This window comes from Syzygium oleosum, unplaced genomic scaffold, assembly GCF_021117445.2.
Source record: "Syzygium oleosum isolate NSW1041296 unplaced genomic scaffold, Sole_v2.1 Sole_v2.10, whole genome shotgun sequence".
Lineage (NCBI taxonomy): Eukaryota > Viridiplantae > Streptophyta > Magnoliopsida > Myrtales > Myrtaceae > Syzygium > Syzygium oleosum.
The window spans coordinates 12,115,497-12,136,968 of record NW_026607494.1 but is presented as its reverse complement, the minus strand read 5'-3'; the positions used below and the strand labels follow the sequence as shown (position 1 = coordinate 12,136,968).

At 39.5% G+C, this 21,472-nt stretch overlaps 2 protein-coding genes, 1 long non-coding RNA gene and 1 pseudogene across 7 annotated transcripts; 2 read left to right on the top strand and 2 right to left on the bottom strand.

Moving 5' to 3' along the window:
• The first annotated feature begins 1,195 nt into the window (after positions 1–1,195).
• On the top strand, positions 1,196–3,119 carry LOC115662733 (isocitrate lyase-like; annotated as a pseudogene).
• A 1,130-nt stretch (positions 3,120–4,249) lies between these two features.
• LOC130139128 (uncharacterized) lies at positions 4,250–5,593 on the top strand. Its single transcript, XR_008817352.1, has 4 exons — positions 4,250–4,381; positions 4,470–4,566; positions 4,769–4,859; positions 5,455–5,593. It is a non-coding gene; the product is annotated as an uncharacterized LOC130139128 (long non-coding RNA).
• Positions 5,594–6,647: 1,054 nt separating this feature from the next.
• Positions 6,648–11,123, bottom strand: LOC115679887 (BTB/POZ domain-containing protein At2g04740). Of its 5 annotated transcripts, XM_056315521.1 has the most exons (6): positions 10,435–10,569; positions 9,904–10,012; positions 8,472–9,231; positions 8,156–8,192; positions 7,947–8,080; positions 6,648–7,151 (listed from the first exon to the last, which is right to left on the bottom strand). In XM_056315521.1, exons 2-6 carry the CDS (start codon positions 10,010–10,012, stop codon positions 6,797–6,799), a joined length of 1,395 nt encoding a protein of 464 aa, XP_056171496.1. In that variant the 5' UTR covers positions 10,435–10,569; the 3' UTR covers positions 6,648–6,796. The 5 variants fall into 5 exon arrangements, with proteins under 5 accessions (XP_056171496.1, XP_056171495.1, XP_056171498.1 ...); XM_056315520.1 differs by lacking the exon at positions 9,904–10,012 and having other exon boundaries at positions 10,435–11,123; XM_056315523.1 differs by lacking the exon at positions 9,904–10,012 and having other exon boundaries at positions 9,054–9,231; positions 10,435–11,123.
• Positions 11,124–18,357: 7,234 nt separating this feature from the next.
• LOC115679888 (glycine-rich cell wall structural protein-like) lies at positions 18,358–19,048 on the bottom strand. Its single transcript, XM_030603615.1, has 2 exons — positions 18,982–19,048; positions 18,358–18,632 (listed from the first exon to the last, which is right to left on the bottom strand). The coding sequence occupies exons 1-2, from the start codon at positions 19,046–19,048 to the stop codon at positions 18,358–18,360; spliced, it is 342 nt and encodes a 113-aa protein (XP_030459475.1).
• Positions 19,049–21,472: the final 2,424 nt, after the last annotated feature.

The window sequence follows — 21,472 nt, the reverse complement described above, 5'->3', positions numbered from 1 at the left end:
CGGCTTTTTCAGATGAGTGATACTATTTCTTCTTTGAATTTGTAAGCTTATGTTTAGAAAATGATTTGTTATAGATATCTTATCATATGAGAAATGGCATTTTGGTTGTATAAAACTAGATCGCGCATTTACTACCATTTTGTGTATTTAAAATGGAAGATTATCTTTGGTTTCAATTTGAATTTATTTAATGTAAATAGGTTTGTGAAACCTTTTCAGAAAGACTCATGAGAAGTTCTTCACTTTGAATGTTGTTTTTGAAGGTTTATATACTGGTTTGTGAAATGGTTTATGAAATGATTTTTAGATTTGGTTTTGTGGATTGTGGATGATATCGTTGTGGATAAGTATTTGATGCTCAGTATCTCTATGAACCCAAGGGTTGTGGGTATGCACATACTAGTTTAGGATATCCTTGTGGGCCGAGCCACCGGCTTATAATAGTTTGAGACCTTGTCAAGGGGGGAATCTTGGTCGCATTTTCACATGACGTTATCGGTGATCATAGTTAGATTTCTAAGCATGAGATTGGCTAATAAAATGGACCGTTGGCGTGTTGGTGTGTGTTTTTCGACAAGATTAACCAATAGAATGGACCATTTATTTCTTATTTGATATTATTGTTTGAAATGGGCAATCATATTGTGAAAATGTTATGTTAAAGTAGTATATAACGTATTTTGACCTTAAAGTTTGTTATATGCCGAAGTTGGGTTAATTGAGCTTTCGTTTGATCATATAACTATGTGCATAGTGAATGCTCAATTTACTTATAAATAATGTATTAATCACTGAGCCGTGGTAGCTCATTCCTCTCATCTTACTTGTTTTTCAATTTCTTCAGCGAACCGTAAGTAGGGTACGAGAGCTTCGGTAGCGAGGAGGACCTTTTTTTTGTTAGTAGGAACTTTTTGGTGCGAGTTATATATAGTTGTGGAGCTTAAGTGTTAGCTTGTTGCTGGTTATGTATTTAGCCTTTTGATGGATTGTAGATAACTTTGATATTGTAACCAGATAAACTTTTATTGGATGACCGTGTCATGCCCTTGTTCTTCTTGAATTAGAAGTGTGATAAATATCATGACAATGAAACTTTACAAACTACATATTGAGTCTTAATAAGAACTGCTCGACATATTATACCACTCAAGATTCTTAAAAGCTTATGAAAATGGTCAACATCTTTGAATAGACAATGGAGGAAGAAGGGAAGTTTGAAGCCGAAGTTGCCAAGGTGCAAGCATGGTGGAACTCCGACAGGTTCAAACTAACCCGGCGACCCTACACCACTAGAGATGTCGTGGCACTACGGGGCAACCTGAGACAAAGCCATGGTTCGAATAAGATGGCGAAGAAGCTCTGGAGAACTCTAAAGACCCACCAAGCCAACGACACGGCCTCTAGGACTTTCAGCGCGCTCAACCCCGTGCAAGTGACGATGATGGCCAAGCACTTGGACACGATCTACGTCTCTGGTTGGCAGTGCTCGTCGACCCACACCTCCACCAGCGAACCGAGGCCAGACCTCGCTGACTATCTCTATGACACCGTTCCCAACAAGGTCGAACACTTTTTCTTTGCTCAACAATACCATGATCGTAGGCAGAGAGAGGCGCGGATAAGCATGAGCTGAGAGGAGAGGCCCAGGACCCCATACGTTGACTATCTCAAGCCGATCATAGCCGATGGCAACACTGGATTTGGTGGCACGACAGCGACTGTCAAGCTGTGCAAGCTTTTTGTTGAGCGCGGTGCAGCTAGAGTCCACCTTGAAGACCAAGCCTCAGTGACCAAGAAATGTGGTCACATGGCTGGTAAAGTGCTCGTTGCAGTGAGCGAACACATCAACTAGCACGTGGCTGCGAGGTTGAAGTTCGATGTTATGGGAGTAGAGATTGTCCTGGTCGCGAGAACCGATGCAGTTGCAGCGAATTTGATCCAGACCATTGTGGACACTAGAGATCACCAATTCATATTGGGTGCCACCAACCCGAGCCTCCGAGGGAAGAGTTTGGCTTCACTTTTGGCAGAAGCAATGGCAGCCAGTAAAACTGGCCACGTGCTTCAAGCCCTCAAGGATAATTGGCTAGCCATGGCACAACTCAAGACATTTTCTGAATGCGTCACAAACTCAATCAAGAACATGAATGCCGGGGAGGACGAGAAGAGGAGGAGGCTAAACGAGTGGATGAACCACTCTAGCTTCAACAAGTGCCTCTAGCAAGGCTGTGAGATAGCAGAGCGACTGGTGCTCAAGAATCTCTTATGGAATTGGGACTTGCCTAGGACCCTGGAAGGATTCTACAGGTTCAAGGGCTCAGTTATGGCGGCAATAATCCGAGGATGGGCTTTCGTGCCACACTGCGATCTCATTTGGATGGAGACTTCAAGCCCCAACCTAGTGGAGTGCACAAAATTCGCTGAGGGCGTGAAGTCAATGCAGCTGGAGATCATGTTGGCGTACAGTCTCTATCCCTCGTTTAACTGGGACTCTTCACGAATGACAGACAAGCAAATGAGAGAATTTATCCCAAGGATTGCCAAATTAGGATTTTGCTGGCAGTTCACACTAGCTGGCTTCCATGCCGACAGCGCTGGAGATCGACATGTTTGCCAAGGATTTCACAAGGAGAGGAATCCTGGTGTATGGGGAGAGGATTCAGAGAGAGGAGAGGAACAATGGAGTGGACACACTGGCTCATCAGAAGTGGTCTGGTGCTAATTATTATGATAGGTACCTCAAGACTCCTCCACAGCTGTTATGGGCGAAGGCAAGATGAACACCTTTTAACTCCATTATCTCTGCATCCTAAAATAAAGCGCGTTTAACAATTTAATTTGGTTTGGTTCACATGACTGTCATTTCTCATGCTGATAAGAAATTTTGTGGCATGCAGGGTTGACTGAAGAGCAGTTCAAAGAATCATGGACGAGGCCGGGGGCAGTGGGGCTTGGAGAAGGGGCAGTCGTGGTTGCGAAGGCGAGGATGTAGGAGAGCTATATGTGGCCATTGTCAATTGGGGGTTTAGAGGGATCATTGCCCAGTTTCCCTATTTCGTGGAACTGGAGTAGAATAATAATGGGTGGGAAATAATTTACAATTAGGTCATTTGAGTCATTATGGGCATTGTTTTTTGGGGCCATAATGTTGTATGTCAGCAATCTTTTTCAGCTCTCTTCTGAACTTTTGGTACTAGTGCTGCTTCAAACTCTGTTTATGTTCATTGTAATTTGCTCAAGTATTTGAATAAGTCGCTTTTTATTTTAGCTTAAGTATACATAGTCATATATGCTCACAAAGAATAAGAAATCATCTAAACGTGGTGGAAAAATAATATTAAAGCAGAACAATAGCATAATGCGCAGTTCCACAAGCTTCATCTCCACTTTCAAAACAGAGTCCTGAGAAATAGAAAGAACAGAATGGGAAAAAAAAGGTTGCCGCGCCGCGCCTTGTAAAGACTTGTCATCTTCTGTCACTTTATGCCCTTGCAGTGTATTGAAAGCTTGAAATATACTGATGTGATTACTTTATCCATGGCTTTAGGATTGAGAATATGACGATGATTGCAATGACTAGGAGCAAGATGATGGCTATAGTCATGCACTTTCTTGACGTCTTTTGCAAGTTCTTGGCAGTGTTGAGAGCGTCTGTGCCCATGTTCACATGGTTCACTGCATTAGTCACCTGCACAAAATGGATATACTAAGCGCGGTAGCATCAATCGCTTTTAAGTAGTTTCAATAGCACTTCCCTTCACTTGTAAGCCAGGACTTCAATTTTTTTTTTTGCGAATGTGATCCCATCAAGCCAACAAACCTATTGAGTATATCTTAAATTCTTTATGGGTTTGGGCCAACGTTAGGGGTTAAGGACAACATAACTATTATTTTTCTCAAGTTATTAGGTTAAAAAGTTGAGACAAAAAGAGTCTTTAGTTTTTTAGCCACCTTTTATAATCCTTAAATTTCTATAGTGGATTTTGCTTTTTCTCTCTCCGTGGTTTTTCCCGCAAGAGTTTTCCATATAAATATGTCCGTCTTTTTTTTCTTAGTTTTAATTTCATTATAATTTCCGCATCAGTCATAACAGTTTGGCACATGACTAGTCTCTTTTATCTGAAGAAATAAATAGTCCAAAATTTTAAAAGAACAAAGCAGCTTCATAATGAGTCCGGTCTCTAGCAACAGACACATGAACCATATTATTAACTTCTATCCAACTTTTCCCTGGTTCTTTTAGCTCAAAACTATGCTCCAGCTTCTGAAGAACCTTAGATTTCATGCGCAAGGTAAGGAAATAACCGACGCCGACATTTTGAATTGGGCAAACAGAAAAGTTAAGAAGGCAGGTAGATCATCCCAAATGGAGAGCTTTAAGGTAATAAAACCAGACAACAGCTCGCATTAGAATCGAAATAATCATAATTCAAAGTTTGAAATTTACTTTTCTCTTTTGTCCCTATTAGGACAAGAACCTTTCGACTGGGATTTTCTTTCTTGAGCTTCTTAGTTGTGTGGAGCCAAGGGTGGTCAGCTGGAGTCTTGTCACGAAAGGGGAAACTGGTAGTTCATTCTCATTCTTCATTTAGATATTATATATTTACATTTACATATTGTATTTTGTGAATTTGAATGTTGAAATTGCTATTTTCTCTGGAATAAAAATAACGGAATGGATTACATGAGTTACATTATTCTACTTCATCGACCACACTAGTGTGTTTCCCGTGGACCATGGTAATGATATTTCACGCTTTATCTGCAGATGAGGATGAGAAGTTAAATGCCACATATATAATCAGTGTTGCTAGAAAGCTCCGGTGTTCCAATTCTCGTTACCTGAGGACATTATAGAGGTACTTCCACTTTGATAACTTTAGATATGCAGTTCACATTACTTGTCCAGGAAAAAAGTTGTTCATTTTCAGTACTAGTTATGGTTCAGTATTAATTTTGCTGCTTCTTCTGAAATGGGTCTCTTCCGACTGCCGTCATATGGTTCTTTATTTTTTTGTGCTCGAAAATGATTTGTTGATCATATGACATGACACTACCCTGAAGGTGAGTCATCTGTCTCCCCTTTTCTTTTAGTTCTTCATTAGGTTAGTTTGTAAGCCTCTGGTGGCAACTGGGTTATAAATGCCTCGTTTATTTTCTGACGGTCTGCTTAGAACTCTCAGAATTTCCACAGTACATGATGATAACATTTAAAATGCCTGTTTACAACTTGCTATTAGTTAAGCTTTGATTAAACAGAAGGGCTTCTTTGTTTTTCGCTTCATCATTTAGACAAAGTGGCTGATCTCACTTTGCCTGAAAATTGAAAATTGTCTGCTGATCTTGCTAAGTTTCCCCCGCATTATTTAATATACAGCTGCTTTGGACTTGCCATTTCGAAAAAACTATCGGTTAGCATTTCTTGATGTTATTTTCAATTTGCCATGAGGACAGGTAAACCAGAAGATGATCCTCACTTTAACAGCGAGCATCATGTATTGGAGCCTGCAGCAACAGGCAGGTGAATCAGAGACCGGTGAATCCTCTGATCTAGATGCATCACCAGTGAGTTCTGTAAACAGCGAAAATGACAAAATTCTGGCCAGTGAGAGATTTCCGACTTGTCTGTCAATGATGCTGCTTCAGATGTCACACCTTCCCCACAACTTGGAAAGGATGAATCTTTGCAAGAGGTTGAAAATACAGAACCATCACCTAATAGCGAAAATGGGGTTACCATTGAGGGATCCCCTTCACCTGAAAATGAAAAGGCCTCTGCTCATGTGGAAGGTGGAGGACGTGATACAGAATGATGATAGCTGTGACTATTATTTTCTTCTTCTTGGTTTTTTTCAAAGAGAATCAATTTACAGATGAGTTTTAATTTACACAATAGGAAATGCTCAATTCATTTATACTTGTAAAATGCAGAAGGTGAAGGGGTCCTGTTTGTATCCTGCTCGTGACAATTTTCTTTACATGACTATTCTGATCATGCTGAAGCCATATTTGATGCTTCAGGATCAGTTAGAAATTGAATGAAATTTGTTCCTGCTCTCTCTGTGTATCTGAAGATGACAGTTTGACAGTTCCTTTCCACCTGTATGGAGATGCATCTGTGCTCGGGTAGTCTCTTCATGGAACACTGCTGTTGCTTAGTTAACATGATTGGGAAAAACATTGTTGCATCTTTCAACAGTTTGCATATTCAAGCAACAGTGTCCAACAGCTTTCAATAGTTTGCATTTTCAAGCAACACAGGTAATTGGACACGTAAAAGCGGTTTACAAGGAAGTTAGATGCGCCCACGTGCCTGTGCACACGCGCTTATCTGCACAATAAATAATGAACGTTGATGTCCGCAAAAACTAACTGGAACTTCAAATACTAACCACTCGAGATTCTCAGAGGCCTATACCTCCTTCATTCTCTGCATGCTTACTCATTATATTGTTTTAACAATTATCTCTGCACGTATACACATTTGTAGACATACAAAGCTGTTGAAGCGCTTACATGCCCAATACATACCTAATTGATATAACCACAGACAAATGCGTCATCAAAATTTGTCCAAAGCAGTTCTTGCTCAGGAAATTCAGAAGGAAAATGCAGTTTTCACATTGTAATCTAAAAAGAGTCAAAGATGCAAATAAAAACAACAACTAAAATATCACTCCAGTTACAAAATTTCCACACTATCCGACGTCTTTTATTTATATCATAGAAAAAATGATTACAATCTACATTTCAGTTTTCTATTTGTTTAATGTAAGAGGAGAAAGGAGGATCTTCATTATGCAACACAACCATGATCATCATCATCGCTTAAAGTTTCAGACTTTTCCTGTTTGGCCACAAGCATGAGCATTTCAAGGCGCTTATCAAAGAGCAATGCACTCTCATCTCTCTTGTCTAGTTCAGCAGCTTCAGCTTCAAGCCACTTCTCACGTAGGTCATCTAGCAGATTGGCTTGATCAGTATTTGCCACAGCTCCAGGAGCACTTGGAACCGTGGTTCGATGCGAAGAATCCCCAGAGGGAGGTGGCAAAGTCAATAACATTGCTCGGAACTCACGAGTGTCCGCAAATGTCTCAAAGTTACAAGCGATTGTATCTAGACAATACTCTCGCATCTTCAGAACTCCATACCTACACATCCAGCATAGATGTGAAAAAGAGAACTCTCATCCAAGACTCGGGCCTGTTTAATAAAACTGAAAACCAAGTACTGAAAATATAAAAATTGGATCTTAAGTGCTAATATCTTTAGTGCTGATGATAAAAATAGAACATTATTTAATAATAGCTGAATATAGAGTACTGAATAATGTTTAACACATTACCAAATATGGAATGATGAATATCATTGGTAGGTTTTAGACTTTTAGCAATGTTATAAGCAAGATTTTAATTCCTTTTAAAATGCGTATTTTTATCAAAGTAATTAAGTAACCCCAACTTTACTTAGCAAATTAAGAGATTTTTTTTACTTAATTGAATCCTTTAAATCAAGACTAATTATAATTGTTCAACGTGTTTAATTTTATTAAAGTGCTGAACATATAAATTTTCAACACTTAATAGGACATATCAAACAGGCCTGACTACATAGTTTCAGCCACCTATTCCAGCATTAGGCACATTGCTTTTCTCGTTCATTTTAAACTGACCATGACAAAACATCCTCTTTCACTAGATAGACAATGAAAACCACAAAGGGATTTGAATGATTCAGCAATTTGACTGTTTAAATAGAAAAAAATGCCCAACTATCATGAACTTCAAGATTTATTAGCAATATTCAGGGATTTAACTAGTTAATTAATTGAGTCAATATGCCTTAAACTTGTACATTTCAGTATCTGTGCCTTGACATATATGAAATTATAGAGCAACCAATCAAGGAAATAATTGAATCTGGAGACATATCTGTGCTAAACTTACATGTCTGATAGCATCAACCACTGGCACAATTCAGCTGGCGAGGCCATTTCCAGGTGTGGCAACAATACATCAGCCACAGCACGCTTCAGAGGGAAAAATAGATATCTAGAAGCAGCATCAAACATTTCCTCTGCCTGCAAATTAGTTCAGTGAGTTCCAGCACCACGATATAGGACCATCTACCTTCAATCAACTAGTATATGAAATACCTCATCTGGATCTACTTCCTTTAAACTATCTGTGTACCTGAACCATCAACGAGCATGTATAAGTTTCACTATGGTGAAACTTGAAGCTGAAAATCACTGAGAGAATAAACTCATTCAAGTTAAGAATTTACGCATCATAGTACTCTTAAAGACAAAAAGGGGTCCCAACTCTTAACAGTGCACCAAACTGGACTGGTACTAAAGAAACAGAGCTTATTTGGGGAAGAACTATTGAGACCACTACCAAAAAACCAATCCAAATACTGAATGGATGCAAACAGAGATGCTCCACTGAAATACGTCGCCCGACACTTACATATATTCAATCATTTTCTCAAAAATCTCCATGCTCAAGTCATGTTCTTCAATACATGGAAGTGTGGCTGCAGGCAACATATCTTTCTCATCCTGTAAATCCCTCATATGGGATAATCTTGCTCTAAAATATTCTGACCTCGATGCTAAAACCACCTGATGGCAACGAAAAATCTTTTTATCAACTCTAACGCAAACATCTGCAAGATCGTCTACAAAATCATTTATCTTCAATGCACCAATAGAAGCAACTAAATTATGAACACCATTCTGCATGTTGTGCTCCGAGGAAGAATTGGCAAGGCAAATCTGAAGAATCTGATTCATAGCAGCAGGAAGGCGATCCTCCTCAGGAAGGGACAAACCCTGTAAGATGAATCGCTTTTGAGAGTTATCTGCATCCCTCAATGATTTGTACTCCGCGTACTTTTGATGGATCAATTCCTTCTCAAGAGTTGTTTCCAATGACTCACATTTGCAGACTTTGCAGATCCTAACAAGATCTTCCATGTCCTCTACAGAGATCTCTAGTCTGTCTGAATAGAAAAAGTGAATAAGGCTGTAAAGTGCAGGATACGACAACCTTTCCCTGGAAAATCTGACTTCTCTGCGATCTTTCCAATCTGATTCAAACTTTTTCTTGAAGAATGGTGACCGAGCACTTAAGATAACTCTGTGTGCTTCAATAGGTCTACCATGTATGAAAAATGTTACATCCGGAGGAAAATGGTCATAATTCGAAGCCCCAGAAGAACCAATACCTAATCAACAACCACATCAGGTGTTAGATGGTTACTTCCTTGTAGTGTACTAAGAAACATGATAAATTGATAATTAACCAGCTAAAGTACAGAGCAACTAGAACCACCATGCACAAATAGTTAACTAGCACTATTGCCTATAGATTCTGCACTACGAATCTATAAAGTACAAATACATTAAATGGCACTTTCTCTGTGCAGCACAAATGGATACAGCAACGAAAAGTTTAGTTGTTAAAACAAAATGATAGAGAAAGTTAAGAATTTTACCCAATCAAGATGGAAAAATATGCCCCAAGCACTATGTCCTCCATAGAGTTGGAAATAAAGTTCATGTGCAACACTTTCTTGAAGTTGCAAGAAGTAATAGTCAAACCGTTTTCCATCCTATATTGGCTAATTCATTTTATTATCCCAACTACTACATCCCAGTTTCAGTACTCAACCAATGCATATGCACAATCGAGTAACATTGAGTAGTCAACAAAACTAATGGCTTCCAAGAAAGTGACTATGTCTCAATACTGCCCACGCAAAGGACCCTTCAGCTCAAAATTAATGGATTCCAAAAAGTGACTATCTCAATACTGCCTGCGCCAAGGGCCCTTCAGCTCTCCACAAGGGCAACAACCGAATGGTCAACAATCCACAATCAAAATGCCCGAGTTCTACATTTATCATGAACTGCAGCAAACTTCCTAATACCCATCCCACAGAACGCAAAATTCTCCTGAACTATCAGCCACTCATTGTCCCACATAGCATTTAGGCAAACCGTCATCTGATGAACACAACACATTCCTGGTTAAAATACCTTTACCAGTAAAGTCAGGCAACTCTACCTATGAAGGATACTTTCAACAGAACGATATCACAGATGACCAATTCATCAAATGCAATATCCCAATAACAGACCAACTTCAAATTTCCTACTGTAATTCTAAATGAAATAAAAGTACTTGACCGTACCTGCAACTTGGACCAGAACCCGAGATTACTCAAAAAACCTTCAATTGCCAAGTCAAGCATCATAAAGCTCGAACCAGACTTTAAATAGGTAATGAATCCACTCAAACTCGATTCATACTTGATAAGAATTGACTCAAGTTCGATCATTTGACTCGAGTTCGATGATCAAGCGAATATCTCAACTTACGGACACCAAAAACACATCAATCACACTAAAAACACTTTGAAAAGCACCTGTTCCCGGGAAATGATTCTCCGATTGCTCCAAGAACGCTCGATTCGCCTCGCAATTCAAGAACGTCTCCCTCAAATCCCCCTGCAGCGGCCCGAGCGGCGGCGGCCTCGCCTCGAATGCCTTCAGCAGCTTCCTCACCTTCAAGTTGAGCGCCGCGTAGTGGCACCGGTCGCCGTCGAACGTGTGCTCGGAGCAGATCGCGCCACTCTCGAGCAGCATCCTCGCGGCGTCCAGGTGGCCCGCCAGGGACGCGTAGTAAAGGGCCACGGAGTCCCACCGGTCGCGGGCGTTGACGTTGACGCCGGTCTCGAGGAGGTACCTGAGGCGGTCGACGTCGCCGGCGCGGGAGGCCGAGAAGATGTCGCCGTTGGGGACCCTCTTGAGGGCGACGGAGCAACCGAAGTCGGAGGGGTCGAGGTCGATGCCGTCCATGTCGGGGTCGAGCGTCCAAGAAGGGCGCTTTGAAGGCATACTTTTCCCCTTGTGCTAGCGACCCTAGCAATTCGGGACGATGGAGGAAATGGGGTTGCTTGGATTATGGAGTCGCGGGGAGAATCCACCGCCGCGAGCATGGTGGAGTGAGAGAGGCGGCGTTCATGTTTTCTTGGGCGGACGTCAATGGCGGTTTCCGGGTACGAGGAGGGAGGAGAGGAGGCGGAGGAAGGAGATGAAGGGAGAATTTGGTCTTTTGGGGTTATATAGGTAGGGTTATAAGAGGAATGTGAAGTTCGTGCGTTTAAATAGCCACTTGATGCAACGATGTGTCGTTTGCTGTTCTTCTCTGTGTCCTCAAAAGATTTGGGCCTCTTCTTTGCCCAATTTAGGGGTGAGTACACGAGAACCGCCCGCTAAGAATCGATTCTAAAAAGTCAGCACCGGAAATCAATCGTTTGTTTCATGACCCACTCGGGTCCAATCTAGTTCCCGAATGGGTCCATAGTGATTTTCGGATGGGTTCATAAAATCGGTCTCATCAAGCTTCTCTAGACAAATCATAAAATGAGGCGGTGTATGTCCCATGGCTCCCGGAAGAAAGCATCTTGGGGGGTTGTGTTCACCGCATGATTTTCACTATGGTCAAGATGCATAGCAAGAATGAAAGACACGTACAGAGTGAGAGGGAGAGAAAGGATCAGAGATGCAGAAAAGGGGAAATTTTTTGCTTGCTTTGCTTGTTATGCATAGCAAGAATGAAAGACACGTACAGAGTGAGAGGGAGAGAAAGGATCAGAGATGCAGAAAAGGGCAAATTTTTTGCTTGCTTTGCTTGTTTTAGTACTTCCAACCCATGTGAGCTATTCTTCACATTTCCCTTGTCCCATGTTTGTGTTGTATGTGTGATAAGAGAAAGAAGCATGTAATAATTGATCTTTTCTTACCCACTACAACTTTTCAAGCTTATGCACGATCTGCTGCAAGCCTTAGGAGTCAAGCTAATAAATTAAATGAGCATAAAATCCTCATAAAGAATGATACAGCGCAAGTAATTTTTTCGAAACAGTAAATTAGTATTCTCGAAAGCATTTTATCAAACACGTTATATGCCAGTGAACTAAATTATATATATGCCGATCCGGTCCGGGAGGGCGGTTGCCCACCTAAAATTGGGAACTTGACCGATACTCACTGGATTTTAAATCGGGAATCGGATCAGTTCTCATGAGAACTGCCAATTCTGAACCAATTCGATCCGGTTCCAAGCAATCCGAGTGGCTTCCGGTTCCTTTGCACACTACTAACACATCTATCTATTCTTCCAAGTGATTTTGGTGCTTGCTCTTGGAATGATGTGTTAGTAATAGGAAAAGACTATGATTTGACATGTATGCTGATGCGCGCATTGTTTGTAGCTTACCCTTCAATTTCCACATTAATTCTGTCTACATGTTTATGAGATTGTCAAAAAAAAACAGAAGGGAAAAAGTTTTTAAAAAAATTCAAATTATACCCACCATGATGCATTTACTCTAATTTTTTTTTCTTTTGATACAAAAAAGCTCCAAATGTGTACCTATATAACACATCTACTATCTGTCGAGGTTCCATTAGATGATGCCATTTTTATTTCACTTAAGCCACGTGGACGCCATATTAATATCGTTTGCTTTGTGGTGTCTATGTAGGCAGATTTTTAACGGTACCTATTGATAAAATTTTGATAAAGGGTAAATGTGTCATACAAATACAAGTTTAGAATTTTTTGGTGTCACAAAAAAAAATTATAATAAATATATCACAATGATCATAATTTAAGATTTTTCGTGACTTTTGCCTTGAAACGAAAAAAATTGATGCACTTTTGTGTACTGATGTATTTGGTGTCTGATAAAGAAAATAATCGTGCTTATTTACTCTCTTGAAGCCGGCCTCAAGAACGTGGACACGTGTTCATCAGTAATCGTGCTTCGGAGATAGATTTTTAATAAACCTAGAGGTTGAATTTTTGCTTGCGTGACATTTTTAAATAGAATAAGATGAAAGATGTTTGTTGGTATGGCATGTAATTTGTCGAAAAAGGGGAAAAGAATTGTGCATAGTTCGTTTTTGAGTCTTGAAAAAATTGGATAACGCAGTGTGATTGAATTGCTGTATATTTCGTAAGGCAAATGTTCGCATATCGCTCGATTGTTGCAAGTTTTATATACCGATACTAGTTCTAGGTTCATGCAAGGCACGGGCTCTCTTAGTTTCTCTTGCGGAGCAGAGATACAAATTCATTGATGCATTTAAGTGGAAAAATATTGAGGTATATGTATCACTCATTCAATTATACGGTGGCAGTTTCTTCACGAAATTATTTTTTAGAACCATAATTTAGAATAAGTGATGGGTGTGCAAAAGAACTAAAAACCGCCAGAAATGCCTGAAATCATAACGGACCAGTCTAGAACCGGTGGTTTCACTGAACCGGTTCTCGGTTTCAAGTGTGGAACCACTTGCCCACCCGCCCACCCACCCACCCGAACCGAACCGGTAATATTTCACTAAGGCCATACTATTTTGCATCAAATTCGGTGGTGATAATGTCAAATCTTTGAATTGAGATAGGCATAAGATAATGATTGACCGAGGATTAATAGAATTTGAGCGATGGACGAACTTGGACAAGCAATGGATGGCTGGAGATTTGATTGCATTCAATTATCTACAAAAGTTGGAAAAAGCGCAACAAATATGATCAAAAGATATTTGAATGGAGAGAATTTTGAGAAAAGAATCGTGAATAGGCTAATGAGATATTTCAATGGAGAGAATTTCAATGAATGGATTTGTGAACAACTTTGACGGGAAAGATTGGTGGCAAGCGTTAATTGGTCAACACCAAAAAAGGAAAGAATGAATTTTTCTTTCCAACTTGCAAGGACAAAATCGCAATTGATGTGGCAATGGATGGGGGATTTTGTTGGACAAAAAGCAAGATGTAATGGTACAGCTTGCGCGATCTTCTCATCCTCACTCCCGGTTCCAATTCATTTTCAAAGGGGGAAGGCAACGAACGTGTCAGATTTGCATCGTCGAGATAGGAACGTCGAGAAGAACTGATCTAATGCCACCATAATCACAATAACGCTGGAAACCTGCAAAGTGTTAGTTAATGATACCAACAAATCTAATAATGCTGATGGAGGTCTACCGCTACAAGAACTGTCACAGTGGACCACTAGAAGTCGTTGGGTTTACTGCAGGTGACTCGGTCAGACAGGAATGTCGTGACTGGGCATCATGTGAAGCTTGATGGAACTAATTCTATAAACTCACTCAAGACTCGAACCAGACCGGCAATCCGATTCTCAAGTGAATTCATGGAACCAACGAGTAATCTCCGGTTCCCATTTTTTAAAAACCGGTCTTTAATGAGCGATTTCTAGTTCCAGGTGGGAAATATCCACCTGGCTAACAAGTGACCATGAGCTTTATAAATTCCTGCGCCTAATGACTCTATCTAAGCTTCATTTCCCATCATTTACTTTTAAATATCTAAATTTTAATATTGAAACATGTGAGCAATAATATATCACCATGTATTCGCATTTGTGTATGTACACAACATAAGTAAATATATATAAGTAATAATATTTAGGAAAATAAAACAAAAACGATCGAGATCTCTTAAAGTATGATGTACTCTTTACTTTATATAATAATTAAGAATAGGAATTTGAAGCGGAGATGCTGAAATTTAAAAATTTTAATATCTATGTATAAAAACCTTGATCAGCGGAGGAGGAGGGAACAAAATATCACCATTCTACACTGATGGTTAAAAGACAAGGAAATTGGAAAAAACGAAAGTCAAAGCACAACTTACTCTCGAGCGCAATGCCAGCCGTATAATTTTGAAACCAAATCGCTTTCACTCCCTGACACGGTCTACAAAGAACAACATTTCCCCAAAACCCCACCATCCTTATCTCTTTCTTTCTCTCTCTGTCTCTCTCCATTCACTCTATTCTATCTTAATTCCATAAATTAATAATAGCCACAAATTCAATCACGCAATATAGTTTATAGTTATTAGTTGATGGAAAGTCACCCCCTAAACCTCGTAAAAGGGCGAAGAAATTAAGGTTAAACATTGCCATGAACTCAAGAATTGTGTTGCCCTTGCTTCATGAAGTCAAGCATTTTGACTTTGAAAGCACGACGTGGCCAGGGTTAGGTCTAGTTTGTTCTCTTTTCTGCTTTCTGTGAGGTTTTCCTAATCTTTTTTTTTTTGAACATTTACAGACTTTTAGTTGGCACTAAACACTATTCATCTTGATACAGCTATTGCTTACTTTGGAGCCATATAGTGCATGGGTCCATGCAAAAGAAGAAATAATAATAATAATAAAAGTGGGGTTTTCACAAAAGCAGCACCTGACTAAATTTCGAGTTAATTCTGGTTTGGGGTTGGATGCATCTCGCCCCTTCTCTCCACCACGAGATGACAAGGCTCTCGTTTTTCCTTTTCCTCCTTTCTAAAATACTGATAAAATGTGGCTTGTGGTACGAACAGTGACATATTTATATTGCAAAAATACAAGTTGCTTACCCATTTCATCAATGGCTTCTTTTGATTATTGGCTTTGATCCTATGATTCCCCACTGTTCTCATGCATTCACGTGTCATGCCACTTACCAACTAGGACAAGAACAAAACATAAAAGAGCAGAAAAACAGAGGCGTTGCATTATTATTCGTGTTGTCCAAATTTATATATAAGTTATTTCATTTCCATATAGGTGGAGATGGTTTTGTTAATTGATTATGATGGTGGTTAATTACAACAAATATGTTAGAACATGAAAGTGGCCCCTGCTTGTGTAGTGCTCCGTATATGTTTTTCTCACCAGCCTATCTGCTTCTATACCTACCAACAGTGTAGGACATGTATATACTATATAAGACCTGGCTAACTTAGAAGTTTAGAACAATCCCAAAAGATAAGTAACTAAAATGAAAATTGAAGACAGCTATTGATATGTTGGCATGATTTTCGCACTTTGTTTAATATGGTATAGAAACCTATAAATGCACAAATCTCTCGGAATTATCTATATTTCTCTTTTTTGGTACGAGAATGAAGCATGCCGACTAATTAATTTTGCTACATTTTCTTTCGAAAATATAAGCACCACCCAGGTTACAAGAAAAGTAATTAATCGGCTGCTCTCCGACACTCGTTAGGAAGACTCTTGTTACTAACTCATTTACATGATTAGTAGTAAAAAAATTTTAAAAAAAATGAACATGCTGTGCTTATAAATGACAAAACAAAATTAGGTTTCCCCTTTCCATCATCATAAGGAGAGAGAGAGAGAGAGAGAGAGAGAGAGAGAGAGCATTGAGACGTTATTTCATTGCCAGTTTGCCAGCAAAGTGACTAGAAGATCTGACTAAAAGCTTATTCAACTGTAGCTTTAGTGTATACAAATGTTTACACCATCCCAATCGCCTCAGTTCAATAGTCAAGCAGAAACAAATAAAGGAAGGAACAAAAAAGGCAAAAAAGAAGAACACAAATAAAAAGGAAACAAGATTGCTCAAGAGAATTTGGCAGAGAGAAAAGAGAGAACAAGAAAAGAAAAATGCCTGGCCTTTCCATGTACGCCGTTGTGAATACATTGGATTCTCCACGGAAAAATCAAAGTCCCTTCCCTGCAAATAATTGATCTCACGTTGAACTTGTTTCAACCAGCAGCAACAACAAGCTGAATCAAACTCCATATGATGATGATACTGTACAAAGTGAGCATGCGTTGATGATGAGGCAATACATCTTCTTTCTCTTCTTCATAGCTTCGGCGCTGCTGCTGCTGCTTCTTCTTCTTCTTGTTCGAGCCCAAACACGCAAAAAGATAGCCACAAGAGAGAGTGAGAATCGCAGCGAAAGACAAAATATGTATATATAGAGAGAGAGAGAGAGAGAGAGAGAGAGAGAGAGAGAGATTGTTCCCAAGAAGATGATGAGGGTTTCCCGTTAATGTTGTTTTCAAGAGGGTGTCTTAAGTAATTTAATTTTTGTTTTCTTGGTCTAAAATCAAAGGGGAGATTATTTAATTATGTTTTTGTCTAAGTGTGGGCCAAGAAGAGAAATGGCCCTGCTTGTTTCACACGTTGGGGTTGTTCTGTGTCTAAGAGTCCATGATTTTTGGGCCCTTTAGTGTCCCTAATGACCCCCTTTTTTCTTCCCACTAATTTAACCTTTTCCCAACAATTCTAGATGCCTCGATAAGAGGGAACGAATTATATCATAATCAGACATAAATTACAAATTCATCTGTGCCTTTCGGGTCATGCTTATTGGAAATAAAATAGCAATTGATTAACGTTGAAATTGCAAGAATAAGAGTCTCTTCATAGTAATAATCTATCGTCTATTAATAAATAGACTCTCTAGTGATAATGATGCTGTAATGTTGGAAAAATTGAATATTCGAGTTTGAATCAATGGCTGCTAAGCACAATAAACATTTTTATCGAAAGAAAATTGTGTTTAGAAAATAAGGAGAGACCGTGAAAACCCTTCTTATGTTTCCACGTAAAACATAACCTAATATGTGAAAATTACTTTCTCAATACACTAGTACTATGATGGAATTGACAGATTAAAAAGGAATAAGAAAGAAAGTATTCTTGTTTATGATGACATTTTCTTAAAGATAGAGAGTGAACGAAAATTAAACAAGATTTTGGCAAAGGTATAACGTCTCTCCACACCAAACGTACGAACTTGCCGGAATATCCATGATAGAGACCGGCTTATATTATGTTATGCACCTGATCTTTTCTCAACTTATGCGGATAGTTAAAACTCAATCTCCTAAACAAAATCAGATTGAACCTAATGAAACGTGAGACTCAAAAAGTTGTCAGATTAATTAGGTGGGGGGCAATTTCCAATCAATCACCGAAACGAGTGTTGGGCTTTTTCTGATTTTTGTCCGTCATGGGGCGATCATGCTTGCATAAGAAGCGTTGACTTGAGAATTGGACCATAGTCAAACAGTGGCCCTTTTTAGAGAGGGTTAGGTGATTCCACAGCTGGACCGGAACGCAAGGAGGCAACACGGACAACTCCTTCGAGGGTAATGCTTAAGACGTCATTAGCACCACCAAACCTCCTTAATTATGTCTTGGGGTTTGTCGCTTAATTGCTTTGTCCTAATTTGTCTTGTCCTCCTCCCCGACATCCAACCCTTTTGCTTCTCCTTAATTCCTAATTGGTCTGCTTTTTTTCCCCCTTTTTCTCGGGTTAAAAAATTAATTCACTTATAGACAAAATCGAAAAAAAAGAAAAGAAAAAGAAAAACCATAAAGATTATCATCACATGTTATTCAATAATTTTCAAATTTAAAACGCTTGGCTAGCACGAAATAGCTCGCGTGGATTTTCTTTTATTGCTAATTCCATAATCAATGCAATTGCAAGCTTGTAATTAGTTCTGAGGCTTGGCTTCGGACATCTTGTCAACTGCTTCACCAGCATAGGAACAGCACCAGCATCGTCCGTGGTATCCCCAGCCACAGCAACCGAAGAGGCAGTACCCTCCTCCTCCATAGCCACCACGTCCTGGATAACCGCCATGACCGCCTCGGCCTAGATAGCTTCCCCCGCCCGAGTATCCTCCGTATCCACCGCCGGGGTATCCACCGTATCCGCTGCCCGAATATTTTGCATCATTGAAGGTGCTCGTCTCATTGGGGTCCTTAGCTGTGAGATAAAGAACAATGTGCCAACAAGCAATGAAATGGATGAATATTGACTAAGTAGTAGCGACTATGGATCAGTTTTGGATGATGGAAAACTATTCAATCGACAGAAAGTGTTTTCCATGGACTGAAAACACCAAGCTTACCCGGAAAATGATTCGCTTCCTATGAAATTGAACTTCCTACAAACGTTTTCCATCAACGGAGAGTTTTCAGTGAACTGAACATTACCCAATGTATAAAGATATATTCATCATACAATATATACAGTGGATTTAAAGAAGAAATACTGAACTCACCATCTCTTTATCATCAGTCGAAGCAGTCTCAGCCCAGCCCCTGGCTACCACCTCCGACGAGACGAGTGAGAACAACAGCCACTACAAGACCCATCAAGATGAGAAGCTTGGAACCCATTTTCTCACCAGAACTATTTCAACAACTTAATCTTCCAGCTCTTGAATGAGTTAAACTTGGGATAATGTCAGAGCTTGCGTTCGAATTGCTGATATAGAGATTTCATTCGACCATATGGCCATTTAAGCGAGTGTGTAATAGATAGGGACTGTGTTCATCTTGTTGGCTGTTGGGGAAGAAGAGAGTGTGGTCTTCTGAAGAGTTGAATAACTTTGAACTCTTAAATTGAGCTCGCTGCTACTTGACATATATGCTAGTCTTGCTAGAGCCTTCTTCTTCTTCATAAGTGACGATGCTACTTATCTATATACACAGATCGATACATACAATCCCAATATGTGCTGAAACGAATTATTATTGTGAGAATGAAGGTGAAGTAATAAAGTTCAAATCAAAAGAGGCATGTCGTCCCTCGCAGCACAGAAAGAATTAAAGGGTTTGCTCGTGTCTGATGTCTCGTGTGGTGTACCGGACGGATTCATAATTGTGTGATGTATAAACCACTCCTTCGTCGCAATATACGTATCGAGGGGTCGTACACTTTCCTAAATTAGCAATAAGTGAAAAGGAGAAGAAATAAGGAAAAGAGGGGAGCTACAAAGAACATAAAAGTCACAAATTAAGACATTGCTGGTGGCGACGGCCTCGGTCGTGGCGGCACCGGGAAGGAGGGACTGAGCTTGGGTTGGATTAGGGATATGGTTAAGTGTATTTTGGGGTGGGTGGGTTTGGAACGGTGAAAGGGACAAATTTGGAAGGAAAATGACAGATTCGAAAATCGGGTTTAAACTCATATGGAAGTCGAAACGTGAAGCTAAGAGTGAGGGCGATTTTTATAATTTAAACATCTCTTTTGGCTCACTCGCATATCGATTTTCTCCGACAGACTTATATGATTTCAAAAAGAAAAAAAATAGTAGATAGATACATAGCGATGCTTATATCCATGTATGGTATATTCTGTTGTATGGTGAAGTACGTGCTTAATCGCGAGACATATGTAACTAAGAAGAAATTAAAGAACATCTTGCAGGAGTACTATAAAAAGTCACGTAAATTAGTTGGAAACAAACTCCCTGTCAAGATCATTTGAGCATCAACCCTTCCACAGAACCAAAAGAAGAAAAGTACCAAAAAAATCTCAAATCTATTACATTGATGCCGGTCTAATCATAAATCTTTTAATTAAACCAATTTAGTTATAAACTTTTTGCATTTATATCATTTGAGTCTATTCGGTCAACATGGGCGTCAACCAATGCTGACGTAGACATTTTTTAATAATATTTAATAGTATTTTGAATTTTTTTATGATTTTTTTTCTTTTTCCTTTCTTCACTTTTTTTTGGGGGGCCTGAGCTTATAGGCCCTCGCTGTGGCCAACAAGGGCATCAGACGAGGGTTGCAATGCCCTCACCAGATCTAGGCCAAATGAGGGCGCCATAGCCCTCGCCTAGTGCCAACGAGAGCTGGCAGTCAACCCCCTAAAAAAAGTGAAGATAGGAAAAGAAAAAAGAAAAAAATCATAAACAATTATAAGCAATTCAAAATATTATAAAAAAATGTTAACGTCAGGCCGCGCCACGTAAGATGACTGGCATTCACGTCGAATGGACTACATCCACGTCAATGATTTCCTGCCAAAATTAGCCGGATAGACTCAATTTGTGTAAATGCAAAAGGTCGAGAACTGAATTGATAAGAGTGAGCGGTTTCAGGTTCCACACAAGTTCAACTTGGAACCTATGGCTTACCCGTGGGAACAGGTTCCTCATTATTTGGAACATAGAATATACCATGCATACCTTGGAACCTATCTTGTCGGATGTTTCAAGGTCGATTTCAGAGTCTACCCAAATTTCACATGTATAATTAATTGAACGATTATAGTTAAATATCACCTTTTATGACCACCACTTGCTTTTACAATCTACCGACCACAACTTATATTTAGACATGCGAAAAATATGAAACAATAATAAAGTAAAAGCCCCTATCATAAAATGAAAGCTTAGACTAGCAGTTCTAAATTATACACTCATCATCGAACGGCATGGAATACCAGGATCAAACAAAGACATAGACCAAGAAAAACACAAAAACTTGTTACAGGTTTTAGGTTTCAGGTTACACTTACTTAAAACCTAGAACCTACCCGTCGAAAGAGATTCCTCAATTTTTTTAACCTGGATCCTACCGTACATACTATGGAACCTTTGTCGGTTCCCACCAATCCGGTTCTCAGGTTCTATCCTAAAATCATATTCACCCTTATAAATTGGCACAAATGCAATAGATTTATGATTTTTTTTTATCATTTCCCCAAACCAAAAGCTAATCTCATTGTACAATATATACTACGCATTAAAATGGCGGTTCACATAACATTGAATCACAATGAGGAAATGCTCTTAAGATGAATTT

Excerpts from the sequence above, each read along its gene's own strand:
- LOC115679887 (XM_056315520.1), bottom strand. The coding sequence starts at position 10,906 with ATGCCTTCAAAGCGCCCTTCTTGGACGCTCGACCCCGACATGGACGGC. Across the intron at positions 8,193-8,471 it reads GAGAAAATGATTGAATATAT|GTACACAGATAGTTTAAAGG; the intron begins GTAAGTGTCGGG and ends TTGATGGTTCAG. Across the intron at positions 8,081-8,155 it reads AGGAAGTAGATCCAGATGAG|GCAGAGGAAATGTTTGATGC; the intron begins GTATTTCATATA and ends ACTAATTTGCAG.
- LOC115679888 (XM_030603615.1), bottom strand. The coding sequence starts at position 19,048 with ATGGGTTCCAAGCTTCTCATCTTGATGGGTCTTGTAGTGGCTGTTGTT. Across the intron at positions 18,633-18,981 it reads TCTCACTCGTCTCGTCGGAG|CTAAGGACCCCAATGAGACG; the intron begins GTGGTAGCCAGG and ends TTTATCTCACAG.